This window comes from Eumetopias jubatus, unplaced genomic scaffold, assembly GCF_037043125.1.
Source record: "Eumetopias jubatus isolate StellerSeaLion01/CBP00866 unplaced genomic scaffold, mEumJub1_p1.0 scaffold_1, whole genome shotgun sequence".
In the NCBI taxonomy this organism is placed as follows: domain Eukaryota; kingdom Metazoa; phylum Chordata; class Mammalia; order Carnivora; family Otariidae; genus Eumetopias; species Eumetopias jubatus.
The window spans coordinates 217,900,483-217,921,818 of record NW_028274807.1 but is presented as its reverse complement, the minus strand read 5'-3'; the positions used below and the strand labels follow the sequence as shown (position 1 = coordinate 217,921,818).

The following is a 21,336-nucleotide window of genomic DNA, read 5'->3' as shown; positions in this document are numbered from 1 at the left end:
CACCAGGCGCGCTGCCTTGCTGGGACAATGAGTGAAGATAATAGAATATTATCTGTGTTGAATGCCACCATGGCCTGCCCAGCCCGGGTGACATCAGGACTACTCTGGCAGAAACTCCATGACCGGTGAACCCCAAAGCTGCTCCCCATTCTCCATCTCAGAAAATCGTGCCTTGTGCTTCTAGATGCTTATTAACCTACACCAGCGTGGTCTGGGTTCTTGCCCAGCCCACCTGACCCTATGTTCACCGCAATGTCATGCCTTTCCCCTCCAGTGAAAATTGACACTACCACTTCAACCTCAGGGCCTTTGCACTTGTAGGTTTTGAGCCTCGCGGACTCTTTCCCCCGCTCAGCTTCAAGATTCACTCCCTGGGGCGCCTGGGTGGCTCAGTCGTTAGGCGTCTGCCTCCGGCTCAGGTCATGATCCTGGAGTCCCCGGATCGAGTCCCACATCGGGCTCCCTGCTCAGCAGGGAGTCTGCTTCTCCCTCTGACCCTTGTCCCTCTCGTGCTCTCTATCTCTCATTCTCTCTCTCTCAAATAAATCTTTCAAAAAAAAAAAAAAAAAAGATTCACTCCCTGGCTTCCTTCAACTCTTTCCTAAATGGTCAAGTGTCAGTGCATCTCCTCTTGGCTACCTTTGGTAACAGCAATTCCCACCCCACACTTCAGTCCCCTGCCCCTTTCCGGGGACTTCATGTCGCCTGTTCTTTGCTCCAATGTGTTGTGTCCCTCTTCACTCCTTCCCTCGCTACAGGGTGAGTTCCATCCAAGGCAGGAGTTGGGTTCCCAGGCATGGCACAGGGCTGGCACACTGAAGACAAAAAGTGCTTGTTAAGTGCGTAAATACCCAGGAAAGGCGGGCTCAAGCGAGTTGGAGCTGAATGTGCAAAGGACCTGAGGTACGAAAGTATGTTTGTAGTTCAATGTGTTGTGTTGGAACAAGGAAAGCCGTCTTGTGGTTCCCATCAGGAGAATGACATGATGCCTCTGGCTCTGTGTGAACCCAGCTGTTTGGAGGACAGGGGAGGAGGCTGGGCCATGCAAACCGGTAATAGTGGCCATAGTGGCTCCACTGAGTGGACAAGCCATGCCGACGGGGGTCCACTGGCCATCTCCAGGTTAACTCTAGGTTTGGGGCCTTTACCCATTGGCCACCCTGGAGTAGGAATTGGGAGAGAAATTGTCCAGTGGATGGGTTCGAGAAGCCGACTGATTCGTAGATTGGGCTTGCCTCCATGTGGGGTCCGGAGCTCTGGGAACGGTTGGGACTGCGCACAGGACGCACCCCTAGAAATGCGAATGGGGCTTCTCTCTGCACACGCGCACCCTGGGCCAGGATGCCCCGACTCTGTCCCACAGCGCCGGCCCAGAGGGGGGGGGGGGGTCTGGGCACTAAGCCTGGGTCCTTCCTCTGTGTTGGCCGCAGGCGGCCCAGATATTGGAAGGCAGGGAGCCAGGGCGCAGGCAGCCCCCGGGGTTGGGGAGTCACCGAGGCAACACCGCGTCGCAACGCGCCTACCCAGACCAGGGCCCGAGTGCCGCTACCTCCCCTGTGGCCTGCACCTCTCTGCCCTCAGCCAAGGCCCTACCCGGTGTCGGCCCCAGCCCGGCCCAACCCACACTCCGCGTTTTGCCGGAGACCAAGATGTGGGCCTGGGGGTCTGGCCCGAGGCGCCACCTGCGTGAGCGCGGGGGCGGAGTGGTGACGTCAACGGCGCAAGCGAGGCTGCGCGAGCCGAGATGACGTCAGCGGAGCCGCGGGCCGCCCGCGCACGCGTCCGTGCGTCAACGGCGCGCGGGGGTAGGGGCTGGGCGGGGCCGCGGCGAATGCATCTCCGGTCGCGGAGTGCCCTCTGCCGGCGCTCGGGGATTGCAGCCGAGCCGCGCCGCGCTCGCAGCGCGCCGGGCGCTTATCCGCGATAGACCCTCCGCCTAGGATGTCCTTCCCGGCACGTCTGCATCTCTAACAGTCGCAGCCTACCCCATCCTGGCTCCCAAGTCTGCTTTTCTTTTCTTTTTTAAATACTTTTTAACTTCTAATATGCCATATGATTTGCGTATTCGTTACATTGAATGTTTGATAAACGTCCCCACTGCTCCAAACCAGAGCCGGAATCTTGGTATTCCCCTTGATGGATCTTGTGCTTGGCATCCGATGAGCGCCTCCAAAACCTTGAATTCAAATGACCCGTGCTCCGCGGAGGCTTCTGGTCCTCCGCATTGACCCACATCCCATCTTGCCATCCGGCTGGCAGGTAGGACTGGAAGGAAACTACAACCCCCAGCATGCCGCGCGCGGGGCGCAATGCGTCTTTGCAATGTCTTGCGCGGCTCGTTGGGAGTCGTAGTTCGCGCGTGCGCCTTTGCCTGGACTCTTTCCCAGAAGTCCCCGGGCGTCGTCCTCCTCGTCCTCCAAGCTGCCTGCGTTCGGCCGGAGTCCGCTCGCAGCCGTCGCCATGCTACCCGTCGCAGTCCTCCGCCGCCCCGGCCTGCGTTCCCTCGTACGCCGGGCCCGCGCCTACGCCGAGGCCGCCGCTGCTCCGGCCCCGGCTGCGGGCCCGGGACAGATGTCCTTCACCTTCGCCTCGCCCACGCAGGTTCGGATGCCGGTCTGTCTCGGGACCCCGCCTTGGTCGACATTTCCAGCCCGGACCCGTAGTGGTCCGCAGTCGGAGACCCCAGCCTTTGGGTTGTCGATCCCCACTTGTTCCGCGCTCTGTGCTCCTCCCCGGTGTCGTCCGGAATCCGGGCTCCCCAGCCTCCGGGGCCCCGAGGCCCACAACCGCATCTGGGACCGCTGACCCATGCCCCCTCCGTCTCGTTTGGTCCGGGTTCCGAGCCCCCCAACCCCAGAGTGGCTGCCCCACACTCTTGATCTGCGCCCTACGCTCTTTCTTGGCGTCTGGAATCCGAGCCCTATAAAGTCTTCCGAGTTCAATAACCTTTCTCTGGAATCCCAACGCCCAAGGACTGGACCGCCCCGTCCCGCAGGTCCCAGAGCCTCGGGCACTTGTCCTGGGTCGCTGCGCCTTTTGTGCTCTTACAGCATTTCTGTGTGGACGGGCTCTGCGCTAGATGCCGGTACTGAGATGCTGCGGGGGACCGAAACTGAAGTCCCCGCCCCAGCGTGACCGCCTCTGTGTTCCGCATCCGTGTTCCCTCCCGCCTTTGACCGTTGTCCTGCGGGGGAGCCAGTCCCGAGCGCTGGAACACTGGGCTGCAGTGACGCATTCCCTGTGTGTTTTTTGCAGGTGTTTTTCAACGGTGCCAACGTCCGGCAAGTGGATGTGCCCACGCAGACAGGAGCCTTTGGCATCCTTGCGGCCCACGTGCCCACCCTGCAGGTCCTGCGGCCAGGGCTGGTTGTTGTCCATGCTGAGGACGGCACCACCTCCAAATACTTCGGTGAGTCCAGTGGGATGGAGCTGGGTAGGGGCCCCATACTTCATCAGGCTGGTCCCGGTCTCAGGTCACAGAGGGGATAACAGAACAGTACATAGGGCAAACTTGGGGTTAAGGAGCTTGTAGGGAGGCAGGGTCGGGGTGGGGGACAGGTGTCTGAGAGACAAGTCAAATCCTCTGCGGGAGGGGCCGATTAAGAGGAGGTGTAGGATCCTGGATCCCAAGAAGTGCTTCCCCAGCACAACTCGGAGGGACAGCCAGGATTCAGATTCAGCTCCCCGATCGTCCCTGATCTGAGCTTAGCTGATGGACTGGTGGGTGAAGAAACAAGGTTCTATTCTGTGTGTCCGGCCCCCAGTGGGTGCTCCTGGGCCCCCTGTGCGTATTCCATTCTGTCCGGCTGTCTGTTTCCCATGTTAGGTTCTAGGGTCACCTGTGGAGCCACTTCTCTGGTTTGGGGGCGATCGTGTCAGCTACGACTGGGTGGGGAGGTCTTACGTCTTTCTCTTTCTGTAGTGAGCAGTGGTTCTGTCACCGTGAATGCTGATTCCTCAGTCCAGTTGCTGGCCGAAGAGGCTGTGACGTTGGACATGCTGGATGTGGGGGTGAGTGTCCCAGGAGAGACTGGTGTACCTAGGAGGTTGGGGTTGTCCTAGAGTTCATGGGCTTCAGGGAAGGGAACTGGAGTTTGGTGGAGGGGCAGGCACCAGGCTGGGTCGCTGCTTGGCTCTCACCCATTGCCCACTTCCTGCAGGCAGCCAAGGTGAACTTGGAGAAGGCGCAGTCGGAGCTGTCAGGGGCAGCAGATGAGGCCTCCAGGGCTGAGATCCAAATCCGCATCGAGGCCAACGAGGCCCTGGTGAAAGCTCTCGAGTAGGCAGTGCGTGGTCCTTGCCAGCAGGGAAACCGAGGCCCAGAACTGGGCAGAGGATGTCCCGGGCAGGCTGAACCAGTTCGCGCGGGTCCAGTCTGACCGTGGGGGGGTGGGGAGGAAGGTCAGCAAGCCGCCTAAAGGGATTTTCGTGTGGAGGGATTGGTCTTGCCAGAGAAGGCCGCCAGGGGGCAGCACGGTTCTAGTTTTCTGCCAAGAGCACGCCCCATCAAACCCAGGGAACAGGCTTCTTGCCAGGGCTGGCAGGCCTGGTGGCTGGGGGTGAGCCCAGAGACCTGCTCTGCTTTTTGAGGGGGGCTGTGTGTACCCCCCCACCATGGGCTCTCTTCCCACGTTCCAGCTCCCTCCCTCCCAACCTGATGTGCCACCCGCCATCCCTCTGACTCTGTAGACCCTGCCGTGGAGACTTCAGCTCCCAGTTACCTCTGTGGGACAGCTTGCCCCCAGCTTGAGCCCCCCATTAAAAACCAGGGATCTGACTCGTGTATGCTGGTTTTGTGTCTTGTCTGGGACTGTGTCTTCAAGACCTTGCCTGGTCTTTGTCCCAGCTCTGCATTTCCCTGCGGTGGGATAAGGCATTAAATAACAGCCTCAGCCTCCACGGTTTGGAAGCTGGGGCCCAAGGGGTCCTCAGGGGTCTAGTAAACTGGGGAGTGGGGGTGTGCAGGGGGCATAGCCCGTGAAACCAGGGTAGGTGGGGGGCAGGTTGTTTGCCATCATCCCAAGAGGGTGGGGATTGGCACAAGTTGCTGGCCCGGCAGGGGCGTGGCTCCAGCTCCTGGGCCAGGCCTGGGCTGCTGGACAGCCTCCTGGGGCTCTGCCAGGTTTCAGGCTGTGCCGTCTGCCCTGTGGGCACCCCGGCCCGTCCCAGCCACGCTGGGAAGAGGCGGGTCCTGCCTGCTCCCACAGAGGCCCAGCCCTCTGCTCACCCGACCTGTGGGTGGCCCTGGCTGGCCGTGCGCCTCATCCCCGGTGGTGGTGGCACCTCTGTGCTGTCCAGGCCCCTGGGCTGGCCCCAGATGGGGTGGGGCAGCTGGGTGGGGGCAGCCCTGACACTGGGCAGCTTCTGTGCTGCTCCATTTCTTCCCTTTTGCAAGCACAGGGGTGGCCCAGAAGCTTGCTGCAGGTGGCCAGCAGGAGACTTTGAGGGAAGGGGTCTCCTCATCTCCCTTCCTTAGCCCTGGGCCTGAGCAGGGTGGCAGGGGATTCCAGGGGGGTGAGTGTGCAGGAGAGTCTGGGCCTTCCCATGTGTCACTGGCAGCCTGGAGGTGACAGGGAGGCCCTTCCTGGGCATGTCAGCACAGATGGGCTGTGTACTCGTGTGTCACGGTCCCATGCGAGTGACTGTCCCGTGGCTTCACGGGCGCTCAGTGTGGCGGGAACTGTGCTTGCAGGGTCTCCAGACCAGCTCACAGCTATGCGGGCTTTCTCTCTGGGTTCCCCTACTCAGGCTGCTAGGCCCAAGGAGCTGGCCGCCACTTTCCCAGGAACCCCCAGGCCAGAGAATGCTGACAGCCATGGGCTCACAGGTGCAGGCCCATTCCTCCCTGTTTGGTGTTTTGGAGCCTAGGTCCTAGAGTTCCTGGTCAGGCCTTGGACCGAGGACAGGGTAGGGGGTTCAAGTGGTGGTTGAGGGAACACAACCACGACAGTAACACTTTCAACCAAGCTACGGGACCGGCACCACCCACACCAGCAGTCCCTCTAGGTGTACCCCTGTTCCCAGAGAGACGTCAGCCTCTGGCTGGGGGTACAGCTCCGGACGTAGGTAAGGTTTCTCAGCACAAAGAGGCCTCCTGGGGGAAGTGTGAGCCGTGGAGCCTTAGGGATGCCCACACCTGATACAGGCCTGCAGCAACAGCCTGTGTTGGCCGAGGCCTTGTCCTGGGGTGGAAGCATCCGGGGTGGAGTGGGTCATACGACCAGGAACCGGAGGTTGCAACCCTTTCTTTGAAGGCAGGCTCGCATAAAGGTTTGATTCTGAGGAAGGGGGTCCCCTCGGACTGCATGTGTTCTCACACCCAGGGACTGACTAGAGCATGGGATAAGCAAGGAAAAAAGTAGGAAGTGGATTGACTTAGTGTGTTTCTTCAGTTGGACCTGCAGAGCCAGGCTGGGGCTACGGTCCTTTCCTGAGAGCACTGTCCTATCCCTAAATGTGCATGGACGCTCGGGGCCCCTGTTCTGGGAGGACCAGCTGCTCCGCTGGTAACCTGAAGGGCAAGGTCTCAGACCCACCTGAGATCACGCAGCCCTGGCTACCCTGGCTACAAATCCCTGACCCAGCACCACCTGCTCCATCTGGAGCTCCTCCAGCATGGAGATGCTCCGGCTTCAGAGCGCACAGCTCCCTCTGCCACCCCCACGTCCCTCTGGCAGCAGGGCCCTCCAAGGCCCTGAGCGGTGGCCCCACAACCTACTCTCCAGGCTCCCCCTGGTGGGGGGGTACACACAGCACCCCCTCAAGCCTGAGCTTTGCACTGGCTGGCTCACTCTGGATCACTGTCCTCTGTCCGGCCGAATCCATCCCTCAATCCCAGCCCCCAGCGACCCCCTCCCAAAGGTTTCCTGATCCTGTGGGGCTGGGAGCTTCTGGGTGTGGGTGATGGTGAGCGTGGGAGGGGGCGGGTCAGAGGCTGCAGGAGCAGGATGGGGGCAGGATGGGGGCCTGGAAAGGAACACAGCCCTGGGAGGGGTGCCCACTACTAGGGTGGAGGTGGAGGTGGTCAGACCAGATAAAGTGAGACACCAGATAAATGGACAAGGGGCAGGCGAATAGGTCCTGGGGTCCCCTCCTTTGGGCAGACGGAGCAGGAGGACTGAGAAGGCCCCACACCAATCGGTCATCCTCAAAAAGTTCCCGACCCAGAGCAACACGCTGGGAGAAACGGGACCTGCCGCATTTTCACCTGCTGCTGTGGGGTGTCAGTTACCTGGTCTGTGAAATGGGTAGGGTGATCTGCCCACCCTCGAGGCCCCAGAGTGAGCCACTGCCGCCATGGACCGCCGCAGAAACAGGCTCCGAAAGGTCACAGCGCGGCGGGTGGTGGCTGGCTGCACCAGGCTGGCCTGGCGCAGGTTAATCGCTCCATAAATGCCTTCTGAGGTCACCGTTAAGAGATGCAGGAGGCCAGGCTGCCGGGGCAGCTGGCTGGGGCACCCCCACAACAGGCAGGTGACTCCAGCCTGTTTTCCTGGACCGTGGCCGCTGACTCAGGCACCCCCCTCCCTTGCACACCCCCACGCGGGCGCCCCCAGGCGGAAGCACCGGGCCCTAGAGCGGCAGGGAGGGGGGTGGGGCGGGAGCCAACCTGTGCACCCGAAACCCCGTCCTGGGGATCCGGCCCATCAGTGAAGCCGTTTGTGACCCTGGGTTCAGCAGCGACCCCCAATATACGAGGCGAGGCTTAAGGGGTGGGTGGCCCAGATCCCAAGGCGCCCCAGGGCCCTGGCCTGCAGGCAGGGGCGGGGGCCCGCCTGCGTCACCGGCCGCCCGGCCCTCCGCCCCCTGCCCGCCCAAACTCCACCCCGAGGGAAGGCGGTGCGGATAAAGGCTTGGGGGCCGCCCGCTCGGCCCCAGACCTGCCCCGCCACTGCGCGCTGTCCCCGGACCTGGGTACACTCAGGACTGTTGAGACCTCGAACTGGCCGCGTCCGGTGAGTGCGGGTGGGATCTCGCGGGATGAGTAGGAGGGTCCCCACTCTAGGCTCTTACGGGTGCCCCACTTTTCTTTGTTTTGGGGGCAGGCAGGGTTCGAGGTGTCTCCAGCCCTGGTAAGCCCCTCGGGTCGTGGGATGGGAGGGGCTCGGCGCAAGCAGCACCGCCCCGTCAAGACCTCAGCCCCCGCCCCGCCTCCCGGGCACTCTTCCTACCCCGCGAGTGACCTTGAGCAAGTTGCTGTTCAGCCTCAGTTTCTTCAGTTGTGCGGCCCCAGCCTCCCGCCTTGGAGGCTTCAGACCCCTAGCAGAGGTTCCCACCTCGCCAGCGGTCCCGTAGGCCTCTCCCCGGCCCCGGGGCAGCTTCTTCGTTCGCCCCCTCCCCAGGACTTCAGGCAGCGCTCCCGGGCAGGGCCGGCAGGGGGCGCGCCGGCGCTGCTGACTCACCGCAGCCCCAAGCGGCGCGCGCGGGCGCAGCCGGGGACGCCGCGTCACGTCACGGCTCGGGCGGGCGAGACTCGGGAAGCGGGCCCGGCCCGCGGGACAGGGATGGGACGCAAGGTGGTACCGGCGCGGGAGGGGCCCTCCCGGCACCGGCCCACGTCACCGGGGTGCAGGCCCCGCCCGCAGCCCCACTCCTCGCCGGACCTCACGCCCCACGGGTCGGGGACGCCCGCCGGCCGAACCTCCTGAGAGCCGCCCGACCACGAAGCGCGAGGATCGCCTCCCGCTTCCGCTCGCGGCGGCTTCCCGGACAGACGCTGGGGGAGGTCCCCCGGCTTCCTGCCCCTCCTGGCGCTGGGACAGTGCCCGCCCCCACGCCGCGCCCCCCGGGACCGGGACCCCGCGCCGCCCCCTCCCCACCCAGATCCCTCTCGGGCCGCCTGCCCTTTGTTGCGGGCCGTATGAATGGCCCCCGGCGCGGGCGGGTGGAGCGCGGGGGCGGGCCAGAGCGGCGCCAGCCCCGCCCCCGCCGAGCTCCCCTTGGCCGCCGGGCCGGGGGCGGGGCGAGGGGCGGGCCCGCGCGGCCACGTGGGGCAACGCCGCGGCGCTTCCCATTGGCCCGCCCGCGCGGCCGACTGAGCGTTCGGCGCGCGGCGATTGGCCGACGCTGGGCCGGCGGAGTAAGTAGTGAATGGGAGGGGGCGGCAGCCCCGCCCCTTGGAACGTTGATACATTATAACTTTTTTTTCTTGTTACTTTCACCCCCAGATCTTTCAAGCGGCGGCGGCGGCGGCGGCGGCGGCGGCGGCGGGGACGGCTGTTGCTAAGGGAGGGGACGCGCGGGGAAGCGCGGCCCGAGCGGCGGACGGTACCGAGCGCGACCGCCTAAGCGGCGCCCCCTCCTCCGGACCCTCCCCCACGCCCAGCGTCCTTGAAAGGAGCCGCGAGTGCAGTCCCCACCCCCGGAAGGCGCCCCGACGAGCCAACGCGACCCCGGAGCGCCGCTCGGATTTTTGATTCTTGATTCACCTTCGGCTCCTGGGACTTTCTCGAAGGGGACGTGCGCTTCCCCTAGGAACCCCGAAGACCCCCGGCTCGGGGAGCCCCCCCCGCACTGCCCGGAGGCGCGGCGAGGATTGGCGGCGCCCCGCGGACCCCAGCCCTCCAGCGCCGGCCGGGGATGGAGTCGCAGCCCGGCGGCGCCCGGAGCTGCCGGCGCGGGGCCCCCGGCGGCGCCTGCGACCTAGGCCCGGCGGCCGAGGCGGCGCCCATGAGTCTGGCCATCCACAGCACGACGGGCACCCGCTATGAGCTGTCGGTGCCCCCGGACGAAACGGTGGAGGGGCTGCGCAAGCGGCTGTCCCAGCGGCTCAAAGTGCCCAAGGAGCGCCTGGCGCTGCTCCACAAAGACACGTAGGTACCGCGCGCCGCCCCCGGACCCGCCGCCCCCTCGGGCCCAGGCCCCCGGGCGGGAACAAAGAGCGCGCCGCACGGGGAAGGAAGGGGGCGGCCAGACGGGGGGCGGGGGCGCGCCGCGCGCTCTCGGGCGCCCTCTGCTCGGCCTTGCCTGCCTCGGCCCCCTCCCCCGCCCGGGGTCGCCGCACAAAGGCTGCTGCGAGGGCCGCCCCCTCCCCTCTTGGGAAGGCAGGAGTCCGGGTCAGTTGTGGGGGTCCCGGCAGCGGGGGTGGGGGGCGCGGCCGCCTCCTTCTCTGCCTTATTTCCCGCTGGCTTCCGCATCTGCTCGGTGCCCCCCCTCTACGTCTGGCTGTTTTCTTCCCCTACTTGCGTTTTTCTACCCCCCTTTGTTCTAACCACCGAACACTCCCGCAGTCTCCCCCTCCTCCCTAGTATTTAAATCGCCTCCAGGCCCGGGAGCACTCCCCCCGCGGGCCTCCAGGGACACGCAGTGTCCATCCCCAGCGGAGGGGCCCCCGTGGGGGAGGGGCGGTTGGGGGAGGGTCTCCTTTGTCTGAGCCGCGGCGGCCTGCGCCAGAGAGGGAGGGGGGAGGGAGGAGGGGGAGCCTGGCCCCGCAAAAGACCCTAAAGGCTAAGCCCTGTGGCTCCCACAAAGAGGAGCGCCGGGCCGGAGTTGGTGAATTACAGGCAGAGGCCGGCCCTGGGGTGAGGGAAGGGTGGCAGAGCACGGCAAGGGTTCAGTGGCGCCCGGGTGATGAAAAAGTGCTTTGTTGAGGTGCAGAGGTGGTGCCCCGGTGCAGAGTTGGGGCTTCTGGGAAGGAGGTTTGAGCCACTTGCATGGGGGCCCTCTGGGCCAGATGTTTGACACTCCCCGCTCCCCTCCCCCCCCCCACACCACCTTTCTGCTCTGAAGGCCAGGCAGGGAGAGGGGTGGGTAGGGCTCCCGCGTCTCCCCCAGGAATACAGCTCTACCCTGGGTCGCTGCCTTGTCTCCTTGGCCTCACCCTCTTCCTTCCTCCTCCTAGCCGGCTCAGTTCGGGGAAGCTGCAGGAGTTCGGCGTGGGGGACGGCAGCAAGCTGACGCTGGTGCCCACCGTGGAGGCGGGCCTCATGGTAAATGGCTGGGGCAGAGTGCCCCAGAGGCTCTGGCACAGGCGGGCAGCCCCTTCCCCTGAGAACGTGGTTCCCAGCACACACCCTGCCAGGGCAGTCCCGGTCGGCAAGCAGCTCCCCTGCCCTGGCGCCTGGGCCCTCGGACCAGAGCGCACGCTCAGAGCGGCTTCTCTGTTTCAGTCCCAGGCCTCAAGGCCAGAACAGTCTGTGATGCAGGCCCTGGAAAGCCTGACCGAGACGCAGGTAAGACCCGCGCCGGTCCCTCCCAGACCAGGGGGAGGGCCTGGGGGGTGGTGTTTGTGCTCCCAGGAGACCCTCGGGGAGGGAGGGTACGCGCCACCCAGCCTTCCTGCCAGTTTGGCCTGGTCACCCAGCTTCCTCTTCCTCCTCCCCCCTCACACTCACCACCTGACCTTGAGGGCCTTCTCTCCCACGGTGGCTGCCTTGGGGGAGGGGGCTGGGCTTCCACAAGCCTGCCTGAGGGGGTGACCTTGGCCCACGCTCCCACACCGCTCCCACACCAGGGCCTGGGTGCCCAGCCCCATATTGAGGAGCACCCCCCCTACAGCCACTGCGGTTTCCCCAGGGCGACCTTTTTTTTTTTTTTTTCCCCAAATTTCTGTGGGTGGGTTGGGGGGGGCTGGAGGGGCCAGCCTAGGTGACACTCCTTCCGCCTTCTTTGACCCCATTGTAAGGGGTGGGGAGTCACCCCTCCCCCTTCTCCCTTTGGCCTTTGTTCTCTGACCCAAAAGGGGGAGGGGGGCACCCAGCCCCAGGGCCATAGCCTAGACAGGATGTTAGGAAAATATTTAGCAACTGGCCAGGAGCTGAGGAGGGAGGCAGGGACTGGCCCACAGCCGGGTTCCCGGTTTTGTTGCAGCCTTTTTTTTTTTTTTTTTTTTTACCTCCTCCTTTCCTCATTTTTCTGGCGGCGGGGCCCTCCTCCCAGGAGGGTGACACAGGCCTCAGCTATCCGCCCGCTGCCAGGGTGGGGGAAGCAGGCTGCTGCCCGCCCCGGTTAGGGGGTGGGCTGGGCTGGGCTGGCCGCAGGAAACCTGCTCAGCGGCTTCCCTTCCTCCTGCCCTGAGGCCCTCGCCCCCTCCCCGACATGTAGCATCCTGTCCTCGCCAGCTAGCTAGCAAGGAGGAAGAGGGGCACTGGCGCTGGGTGGTCTGCCATCAGGAGGGCCGGTGGGCTGAAGGCAGAGCTGGGGTCCTGGGAGCTAGGTGGGGGGCCGCACTGGATTTCCTGGTGAAGATGTGAACTGAGCTCTCTGCTCATGGGGGGCCTGCGGTTGGCAGGGGGACCAGGGGTGTCTTCGGTTCACATCCGCCCCAGGGTGCCTGCGTCAGGAGGGAGGGGGGGCACTGGGCGGAGTGACTGGGCTCCCAGGGCTGTTTCCCCGCCTGGCACCGAGTCATGCCCCCCTATTCGCCCTCTCCAGGGAGGAAGTTGCAGGGTGGAGGGGTTGGGGGGACTCCCCAGTTGCTCTTGGGAAGCCAGCCCAGGCCCTTCCTGCAAGGGGAGTCTCTGGGGCTGGGGGGGGTGCCATGCAGACCAGGCTTCAGGGTGGGGGCTGCACACTGCCCGCCTCCCTCGCCTCCTCCCCACGGCCCCCAAGCAGAGAAGGTTACGCCAGCCGCTGCCAGCGGAGGGCTGGGAGGCGGTGGTTCTGAGTCATCCCGGCCTATGTCACTTCTCAGAAACCTCCCCCCCCCACCACCACCACCATCCTGGCCCCTGGGGAAAGCTCAGCACTGGCTAGGCTCCAGAGGAGGAGCCCAGTGCAGACTGAGCTCAGATGCACCCCCCCCCCCGCCACCACCACCACCCACCAGACTTGGGGGTTTGCGTTCGGGCTACGTGGAGGTCTCACAGGACCCAGGCCTCAGAGAACCATCAGGGCCCCCTCCTGCAGCAGCGAAGCCTCCCCCTCAGTCTCAGCCCCACCCAGGACAGATAAATATTTATCTTGAGAAAGCAAAGGTTAGGAAGAAGAATTTGTCCAGGAATTCCCGCCCACTTGCTGCCTGGGTGGCTTAACTGGGAGGGGGTCTGAGATTGGCTCTCCTCCCATATTCACAGGCAGAGAATTGGGGGCTGGGAGGGTGGGGTTATTCGAGGGCAGTGACTGCTGACTGGGCCTTGCCCCCTCTGGCCTCAGTTTCCCCTTGAAAGAACCAAGCTGGCCAGGGAGGGCCAGGCCCCCCCATCTGACCCGCCTCTGTCCCCCACAGCCCCCAGTGGCGCCCGGGCCGGGCCGGGCTGGCGGAGGCGTCTTCCGGAAATACCGATTCATTTTATTTAAGCATCCGTGGCACCGACAGGGACCCCAGAGCCCAGAGAGGGGCGGCGAGAGGCCCCAGGTCACACAGCGCGGGGGGGCCGGGGCTGGGCCGGGCTGGGGGCGCGCAGCAGGCTGGGGCCCTGGCGCTGACGGGGCCCCTCTCTACAGGTCAGTGACTTCTTGTCCGGCCGCTCGCCGCTGACCCTGGCGCTGCGCGTGGGTGACCACATGATGTTCGTCCAGCTGCAGCTTGCTGCCCAGCACGCCCCACTACAACACCGCCACGTGCTGGCTGCCGCCGCTGCCGCAGCCGCCGCAGCCCGGGGCGACCCCAGCATGACCACCCCCGTGTCCTCTCCCTGCCGGCCTGTGTCCAGTGCTGCCCGAGTCCCCCCGATGTCCAGCAGCCCTGCCTCTGCGTCCCCCTCACCTGTCACCGCCGGCTCTTTCCGATCCCACTCAGCTTCTGCCGCCTGCTCTGAGGTGAGTCTAGGGAAGGCTTGTTCTTGGGGCTGGGAAGGCGGGCTGTCCCAGACTTGGGGAGGGGAGGGGCTCAGAGTCCCAGATGTGTGCTTTGTACGAAAGGCCACCGCCAGACTCTGGACTCCAGGGACTCTCCTTGCACCCCACAGCTTACATGCCTTCCTTTCTCCGACCAGCAGATGGACTGTTCGACCCCTGCCAGTGCTGGTACCAGCCCCACTCCCACCCCCGCGGGGAGCCCTACCTCCCGCTCCCGCAAACCCGGTGCCGTCATTGAGAGCTTCGTGAACCATGCCCCGGGGGTCTTCTCAGGGACCTTCTCTGGTAGGTGTCACAGGACCCTTGTGCCACCCCCCGCTCCCCCCAGAGATCACCGGCTGGGGGTGGGGTACGTTCTCACTCATACCCCCACCCCAGGGTCTCCTGGTACGTGTATGACCACGCAGGAGGCTGTGGGCTCGCGTGTGGGGGTGCAAGACCCTGTGTGTCTCACTCTCGCCCCGGGGTCCCACCTATCTACGAGTGTGCCCCGGAGGCCACGTGTCGGTCACGCGAGCACTCAGCAGCGACTCCCCTGCCTCCTGCAGGCACACTGCACCCCAACTGCCAGGACAGCAGCGGGCGGCCGCGGCGTGACATCGGCACCATCCTACAGATCCTCAATGACCTTCTGAGTGCCACGCGGCACTACCAGGGCATGCCCCCGTCCCTGACCCAGCTGCGCTGCCATGCCCAGTGCACACCCACGTCTCCCGCCCCGGACCTCACCCCCAAAACTACCTCCTGTGAGAAGCTGGCGGCCGCAGCCCCGGCCTCCCTGAGCCAGGCCCGCATGTGCAAGCCGCTGGGTGAGTGTCCAGCCGCCCCACCCGTCCCTGGGCTGTTCAAGGCCCCTCTGTGCGCTGCTCAGAGCAGCTGACCCCCGGGGGGCTGGGGGGGCCAGCAGCTGCTTCTCGCCCTGCTCTGCACGGGAGCCGAGAGAAGGGAGCATGTGTGCTGGGGGCACAAAGTGTCCTTGTCCTCTCCTGAGGGGGGTACTTCCTTCTTGCCGCCCCCCCCCCCCGCCCCCCAGCACCTTGTCCAGATGGCAGGTGGAGCCTCTGTGAATGGCCGAGTCTGATGAAGGAGGGGGCCAGAGCTGCTCCGGGTAGCTTGCGTCCCCCAGAGACCAGGTTTCCCCCAGTAAATCCCAAGTCTGCCAAATAGTGCCCCTGTTGCATCTGGCTGGTCTGCAGCCCAGGTTACGAAGGGGAAACCAAGGCACCGGCCCGAGGGCCCATGTAGCACCTGAGAGGCGTGTTGGCGGTGTGCTCAGCGCCTGTCCTGGACCCGGCCTAGTCGGCACAGGGACAGGTCAGGGACACCTCGAGTCCCAGGAACTTCACTGCGCCCCGGGCTCCACCACAGACCCAGTGGACTCTAGAGCGAGGCTCCCTCTCTGGTGCACTGCGCCCAGGAAGGCTGGGTTGTGCCTTACACCCAGGCCGGGGGGGGGGGGGTCTGGCCTCTGCCCCGAGGGGCTCAGGGGTCACAATCACTGCCTCCCTGCAGGGGACCGGCTGCGGCAGACGGAAAACCGGGCCACGCGCTGCAAGGTGGAGCGTCTGCAGCTGCTTCTCCAGCAGAAGCGGCTCCGCAGGAAGGCCCGGCGCGACGCCCGCGGCCCCTACCACTGGCCGCCAAGCCGCAAGGCCGGCCGCAGCGACACCACCAGCGGCGGGGGAGGTGGCGGTCCCAGCGAGGCCTCCGGCTTGGGCCTCGACTTCGAGGACTCCGTTTGGAAGCCGGAAGTCAATCCTGACATTAAGTCAGAGTTTGTGGTGGCCTAGGAACCGCGTCCCTCACCTGACCACCCTGGGCCGGGAGTCCCCCAGCATGGCCTGCGCGCGGGAGAGCAGGCGGTCAGGGCAGCGGGGGGCCCCTCCCTCCCCGCCAGCTTCCTTCTGGTTTTTTTTTTTTTTTTTCGTTTTGTTGGTTTTTTGTTTTTTGTTTTTTTAATTTCCATTCTTACCATGGTTTTCCGAACTCTCCATGGACTCGGTTCCTGCCTCCTTGGTTCAGCTCACACCTCCCCGCCTCTTCCTCCCGTCGCCGGCTCCCATCCTCGGCCTGAGCTGGGTCCTTCCCCGCCCACTTCCCAAGCTCCAGATATGTAGCAGTCACTCCAGATGGTTGAGAGTGGGACGAGACGAGGAAGCCGCCCCCACCCCTTCAGGTTTAAGTCAAAAACGTAGATGCCTCATGATGCACTTTACAGACGGGCAGGGCCTAGGAGGGAAGCCCCGCTGCAGCTGCACCCCGGCCTCCAGGGCGGCCGGCTGGCCCCACAGCGACCGGAGACCGCCTGCGCCACCCGCACGGCCAGGTCTCCTCCACATCTGTGCTTTTTTCTCTTGGTCTCTTTTTCCAGGAAAAAAAAGGGGGGGGGGCGCTTCAGTAGGCTGACCCCAGCCTGCCTCGGGGTTCAGGTGGGGGTGTGGGGCCCTCTCCTGAGTAGGAAAGAGAGGGAGGGGGACAGACAGCCGCCAGCCTTCGTGTCCACGCACTGTGCCATTTCCTCCTGCCCCACCCCCTTTTTGTTCTGAGCTTGGGGTATTTATAGACTATTAATTTTCTGAGCCAATAGTGGTTGGGAGTCTCTTGAAAACTCGGGAGAGAAATGGTTGGGGGGACAGGGGAAATAACCCCCAGCCCTCCTTCCTGGCCCGACCGGAGGGATCTGGGCCTGTGGGCTGTGTCTGGAGGCCCTCTGGCGGCCAGGAGGGGAGGGGGTGCTGAGCTGTGAAGCCCCCGGTAGGGGTGACGCTGTGTAGCATTAACCCCCTTGGGGGGGGTTCGCTGCTGGTCTAAATTGGACCCTCCCCACTAGTGCCCTTATTCCCCAGATTGCCCTGGGGCAGAGGGACAAGCCCTCTACTGGGGCCATTTCAATGGGGGTGGAGTTTTTTTCATTCACTTATTTTTTACTGATAATGGAGATGATCGGGCCCTGCCCCCTGCCCCCCAGTCTTGTCCTTGCCCCACCTTTCTGTCCTCCAGACACCCCCACCCCCTGCCTGTTCCTCCCTTCATCCTGTCGTAGGTGAACACCGCCCCCCCTTATGTGTTTAAAGTTAATGGTTTTCAGATGTGAACATCATGTGTTAATTGTAGCTCTGTAAACTTTTTTGTGGGGGGGTGGGTAGGGAGGGGTCAGAGGGTAGGGGTCAAGGATTTGTTTTTTTGTTTTCATTTTCCAAAAAAAAAAAAAAGAAAAAAGGAGTGGGTTTGTTTTTGAAGAACTGTCTTGGATACCTATTTAAATGTGTTCTGTTTTGGTTTTTTTTTAAACGATTTTTAAATAACACCTGTGCCTCCGCGGGTCTGAGGGTGGAGGCCCCAGGCAGGAACCAGCCCGCCCCCCTCTGCCCTCACCAGGGCTCCCCCAAGAAAGCATTACCCACCCTCAGGGTTCGGGCTGTGGGGTCCCAGCACCTTGCGTTGAGTTTCCTGTATGAAAACAAAATTGGGAAAGATAAGCCTATACAAACACCGTGATTTCAAGTAATAAACAGAAAATGAAACGAGTGAATGTGCTGCCCACTTGTGGGAGCTGGGGGGGGGTCTTGGCCATCACAGGGGACTCCCAGGTACGATGGGTGGTCTTACATGCCTGGAAGTGGCACGGTGGGTGGGTCTTTCCTCTGAGGAGGGGGCTTGGGGTGATCAGGTGGCCCTGTGAGGTGCTGGCTTCTCCCACCATCTCAGGTAGTGGGAGCTGGAAAGTGGGTGGGGGTTGCATCCCAGAACAGTTCCCACGTTCCCTCCCCGGCTTGAGGTGAGGGTGGGCAGGAAGTTGCCCCAGCAGAGGAGGGAGGGGCCAGCCACTTCCCCGGTACCCGAGGCCGGAAGTCCTGCAGGGTGTGGGCACAGGGCGGCCTGCTTACAGTGCGCCCTGGGTGGGGCCTCAGTTCCTGGCTCTGGGAAGTGGGCTGGGGACTGACCCCTGGAACTGTCACCAGGGATACCTGACCACACACTCTGGGCCTCAGTTTCCCCAGCCGCTGGCAGGGAGGCTGCTCCAACTGCTGGGCCAGGCAGGAGGTACTTACTGCCTGGGTGGGCCCCTGACCTGAGCCCTCCCAGAGGCTACCAGAGCCCCCTCCTGGGGGCCTGGCCTCCAGAAGCTCTCTGGCGGAAATCAGTGATTCCCCAGGGCCTGAGGCTTGTGTTCAAGGCCTCTGGCCTGGCCGTCCCAGCCTTAGGTGAACTCTCACCCCTCTCTGGCCTCACCCTGGCCTTGCATTCCAGTGCTCCCCAGCCCTGACGGTCATGCATCAAGCCTCCAGGCCTTTGTCCGGGCCGTGCCCTACCAGGAACACCCCTCTCCTGTCTGCCCTTGCACTGCCTAGGGACTAACTCAACTGGCATCTCGCTGAGGGCCGGGCCAGGGGCCAGTCCTCTGGGGTTCCACTGTCATCCACTCTGGGGCTGGGCAGAGGCAGGACAGTAACAGCGTCTCACCTGTCTTTCCTCGGTCAACTAGCACTGCCCCCAGGAGTTACAACTAACTATGGTGCCATCTAGTATGTGAGAAAACTCCATGCCCAGAGAGAAACATCAGGTGCCCTAGAGGATCGGGGTGTCCACCCACTCCTGGGCAGATTTCCGATGGCCCAAGCCCTTGCCCTCCCAGCCCCAGCTCCAGGGACCCCATGGGTAAAGGACACAGGTCCCGTCCCAGGAGTGTCTTGGGAGCATCTCCGGAAGGACCTTCTGCCCCTCTGCCTGCCCAGTCACCCCCAAATCATCGCAAGCCCACGGCAGGAAGGTAGGATGCCACACGTCAGGCTGATCTCTCCAGACCTCAGAGTCAACGGCCACAGGTTGGAGGCGTGGGTGGGACAGCTCAGGTAGAAGATTCCGCCCACGCAGCTGCCTCTGGGGGTCAGGGCCGAGGGCTGTACCCAGGTGATTCCACAGGGCTGGGTGGGGGATGTGGAAGGAGGTGTCAACTGAGGCACCCGCTGAATCACAGGCTGAATCGAAGGCTGTGTGTGCACGCTGAGGGCGGGGGGCACTTGCCCTGCTGCCCGGGAACCCACCCCTCAGGGCGCTGCCTGGCGCCCAGCCCGGGAGTCCAAGGGTCACGGCCCTGCCCTGGGGTCCTAGGAGGACAACACCCCGGTGGGGGCTGCGGGCCATTGGCCTCCTCCCCCCGTAGGCAGGGCGCACAGCGCACGCACCTAGCCAAGGGGCGGTGCCTGACCGAGGGGAGGTGCGGCCAGAGGGGATGCAGGCTAGGCCACGTGAGAGAAAGGTAAACTGAGGCCCGGCGAGGACTGGGTCTTCGGAGATCGCAGGGGGCGGTGTCTGCCCTGCGCCGCCCCCTCCTCCCATTGAGGAAAAAGCTGAATGGGAGGGGGTGGCCCCCGGAAACCCGCAGGAATGGAATCGCGGTTTCCACGGCAACGCGCCGCGAATCGGGTCTGACGTCACCGCGGGGAGGGCGCCCCGCTCGCCCCCGTCAGCGCGTCGGGGGGCTCAGGCCCCGCCCACCCCGGGGGGACGCCTCACTGGTGGCCCCGCCGTTCGCTCCTCCGCACGCACCAATGACAGCGTGGCGTTAGCGCCGGAGGGTGGGACCGCGGCCGGGCCGGCTGAGTGCGCAAGCGCGGCGCGGAGGCGGGCGGCCCCCTCCCTGTGGTCGCGCGTCTGCAAACTTGGGGGCGGGAGGCGCGCCGAGGGTCTGACGGCTCGGCAGCGCCCGGACGGAAGAGGGGGCGTAGCGGGGGGCGCTGCACGTGGACCCCCGCACCGGCGCGTTCGCTCGCACCCCTCCTTCCACGTCCAGGCATTGTCTGCTGCCCCCTCCTCCTCGACTCGGTGACGCGACCTCCGGATTGGGGGAGCATGCAGCCCCCGGGCGGGGGGAGCGCAGGAAGGCGAGCGGGAGGAGAGCACTTGGCCTGAGGTTTTGCCAAAGGAATAGGAGTTTGCCAAGCGTTGGAAGAGGGAAGGGGTGCCCCTAGGTGGGAGACAGCGTGCGCAACGACCTGGAGACGTGCAAGCAGGTGTATTTTTGTGTGGGGGGGGGCAGCTGCCAAGTTAGTTGGGGGAGAGAAAACCAAAGGTGGGAGGAAGACGCCGAGGCGAGGACCCGAAAGGGGCGATCCCCCAAGTCTGTGGCTGGGGATTGAGTGGCCCCCAGGGAGCAGAACATTCAGGTGGCTCAATGGCTAGGCCTTCAGCCTGGGCCTAGAGGAGAGGCCTGAGGAGGAACAGATGGGGCACTGTGTGAAGGCGGCCTCGGGTTCATAGCGGGGTGGTTGGCAAGGGGGCTGCGAGGAGCTAGGGGCTTGGAGGAGGGGAGCAAGGTTGGTTGTGACCAGGAGTCCGTTCAGAGAAGGCAGCGGTCGGTGTGACCAGGAGCAGGCTCTGCCAGGTGGGGAGCATGCAGGCCAAAACTTCTGGTCCAAGGTTAGCCCCAGGCTGGGCAGGCGCAAGACCCAGTGGAGGGTCGGGTGGGCTGTGTGGACAGGTGTGGCTGCCAAGGCATGCAGTCTGGACTGGAGGCTTGGGTCCAGGTGGGCAGTGCTCCTGGATGATGAGACAGCCGTGGGCAAGCAGGAGAAGGTCGCTGGGGTCACTGCTTTCTGCTTGAGGCCAGAGTCCCCTGGGGGCGGCCAAATGGGTAATTGGGGCTGGCTCCACGGTTTTGAAATGCCAAAGGCCAGGATCAGGGCCTGCCTTGGGGAGGAGCCGGGCCTCTGGCAAGGAGCCATCTGGGGAGATGGGAACGAGCGGTGCCCCGTCGGAGCCTGCTTCTGCACCCCCAGCACCAGGCGGGTGCCCAGGGCACAGCTGCCCCCACCGGGCCCAGTGGGACCTGCTTGACTCTCCAGGTGCCTTGGGAATGGGAGTTACCAAGCCACAGCCAAGGGTGCTGGGGCCCAACCCAGGAGTCTTGACTCCAGCCCCACCCACGGCTGCCCCGCCCTGGGAGGGCAGGGGACAGGCAGCCTCTGGTGTGACCCGGGACAGGTGAGCAGCCCAGCCCCGGTGTGGGGGCGGGGCTGCTGTCACCTGTGGCCCTGCCCCTGTGCCGGTCCTCCCTCTGGGTCCCTGTCCCTGGCTTGCTGCCTCGACTTCTCCCTAACTTCTCTGCCTCTGCCATTCCTGCCTCTGGCCGGTTCTCTCTTCCTCTTTCTTTTTGCCTTCCTCAGTATCTCGGTCTGTCTCTGTTCCCCTCTGGGTCTCTCTGCTCCACCGACTCCTCCCCTCTTCCGCCCCCTCTCCGGAGGGGGGAGGGGGAGAGGGGCCCTCCCTCACCCCCGGCACACATTCCAGCCTCCACCCCCGCCCGGCTGCCCCTCCCTGGAACCAGCTGCTGCTGTACTGGGTGCCCAGGATGGAGGGAGTGGGCTCAGGCCGGGTCAGAGGTTGGGGTGTGGGCAGGGGCTGTAGGGGGCACCCCCAACTCCTGTGGAATGTGGGCGGGGCCACCCGCGAGGAGAGGCAGTCACCCGCAGGCAGGGGGAGCTGGGCCTCTAGACAGCTGCCTACAACCGGACTGCACGCGCCCCACCCCCCAGACACTGCCCACGGGCCTCCGAGAGAGTCCACGCAACCCCCGACTCCCACGCAGACCGACCAGCC

General features: G+C 64.5%; 2 protein-coding genes across 7 annotated transcripts; both read left to right on the top strand.

The window, feature by feature from the left end:
- Positions 1 to 2,375: 2,375 nt before the first annotated feature.
- On the top strand, positions 2,376 to 4,777 carry ATP5F1D (ATP synthase F1 subunit delta). The gene is made up of 4 exons (XM_028126161.2): positions 2,376 to 2,601; positions 3,256 to 3,409; positions 3,923 to 4,011; positions 4,161 to 4,777. Exons 1-4 carry the CDS (start codon positions 2,461 to 2,463, stop codon positions 4,281 to 4,283), a joined length of 507 nt encoding a protein of 168 aa, XP_027981962.2. The 5' UTR covers positions 2,376 to 2,460; the 3' UTR covers positions 4,284 to 4,777.
- A 3,088-nt stretch (positions 4,778 to 7,865) lies between these two features.
- MIDN (midnolin) lies at positions 7,866 to 17,265 on the top strand. Of its 6 annotated transcripts, none has more exons than XM_028126122.2 (9): positions 7,866 to 7,955; positions 9,168 to 9,812; positions 10,841 to 10,928; positions 11,109 to 11,171; positions 13,166 to 13,294; positions 13,384 to 13,698; positions 13,878 to 14,022; positions 14,286 to 14,546; positions 15,250 to 17,265. In XM_028126122.2, exons 2-9 carry the CDS (start codon positions 9,580 to 9,582, stop codon positions 15,525 to 15,527), a joined length of 1,512 nt encoding a protein of 503 aa, XP_027981923.1. In that variant the 5' UTR covers positions 7,866 to 7,955; positions 9,168 to 9,579; the 3' UTR covers positions 15,528 to 17,265. The 6 variants fall into 6 exon arrangements, with proteins under 6 accessions (XP_027981923.1, XP_027981922.1, XP_027981921.1 ...); XM_028126121.2 differs by having other exon boundaries at positions 13,875 to 14,022; XM_028126120.2 differs by having other exon boundaries at positions 13,848 to 14,022.
- Positions 17,266 to 21,336: the final 4,071 nt, after the last annotated feature.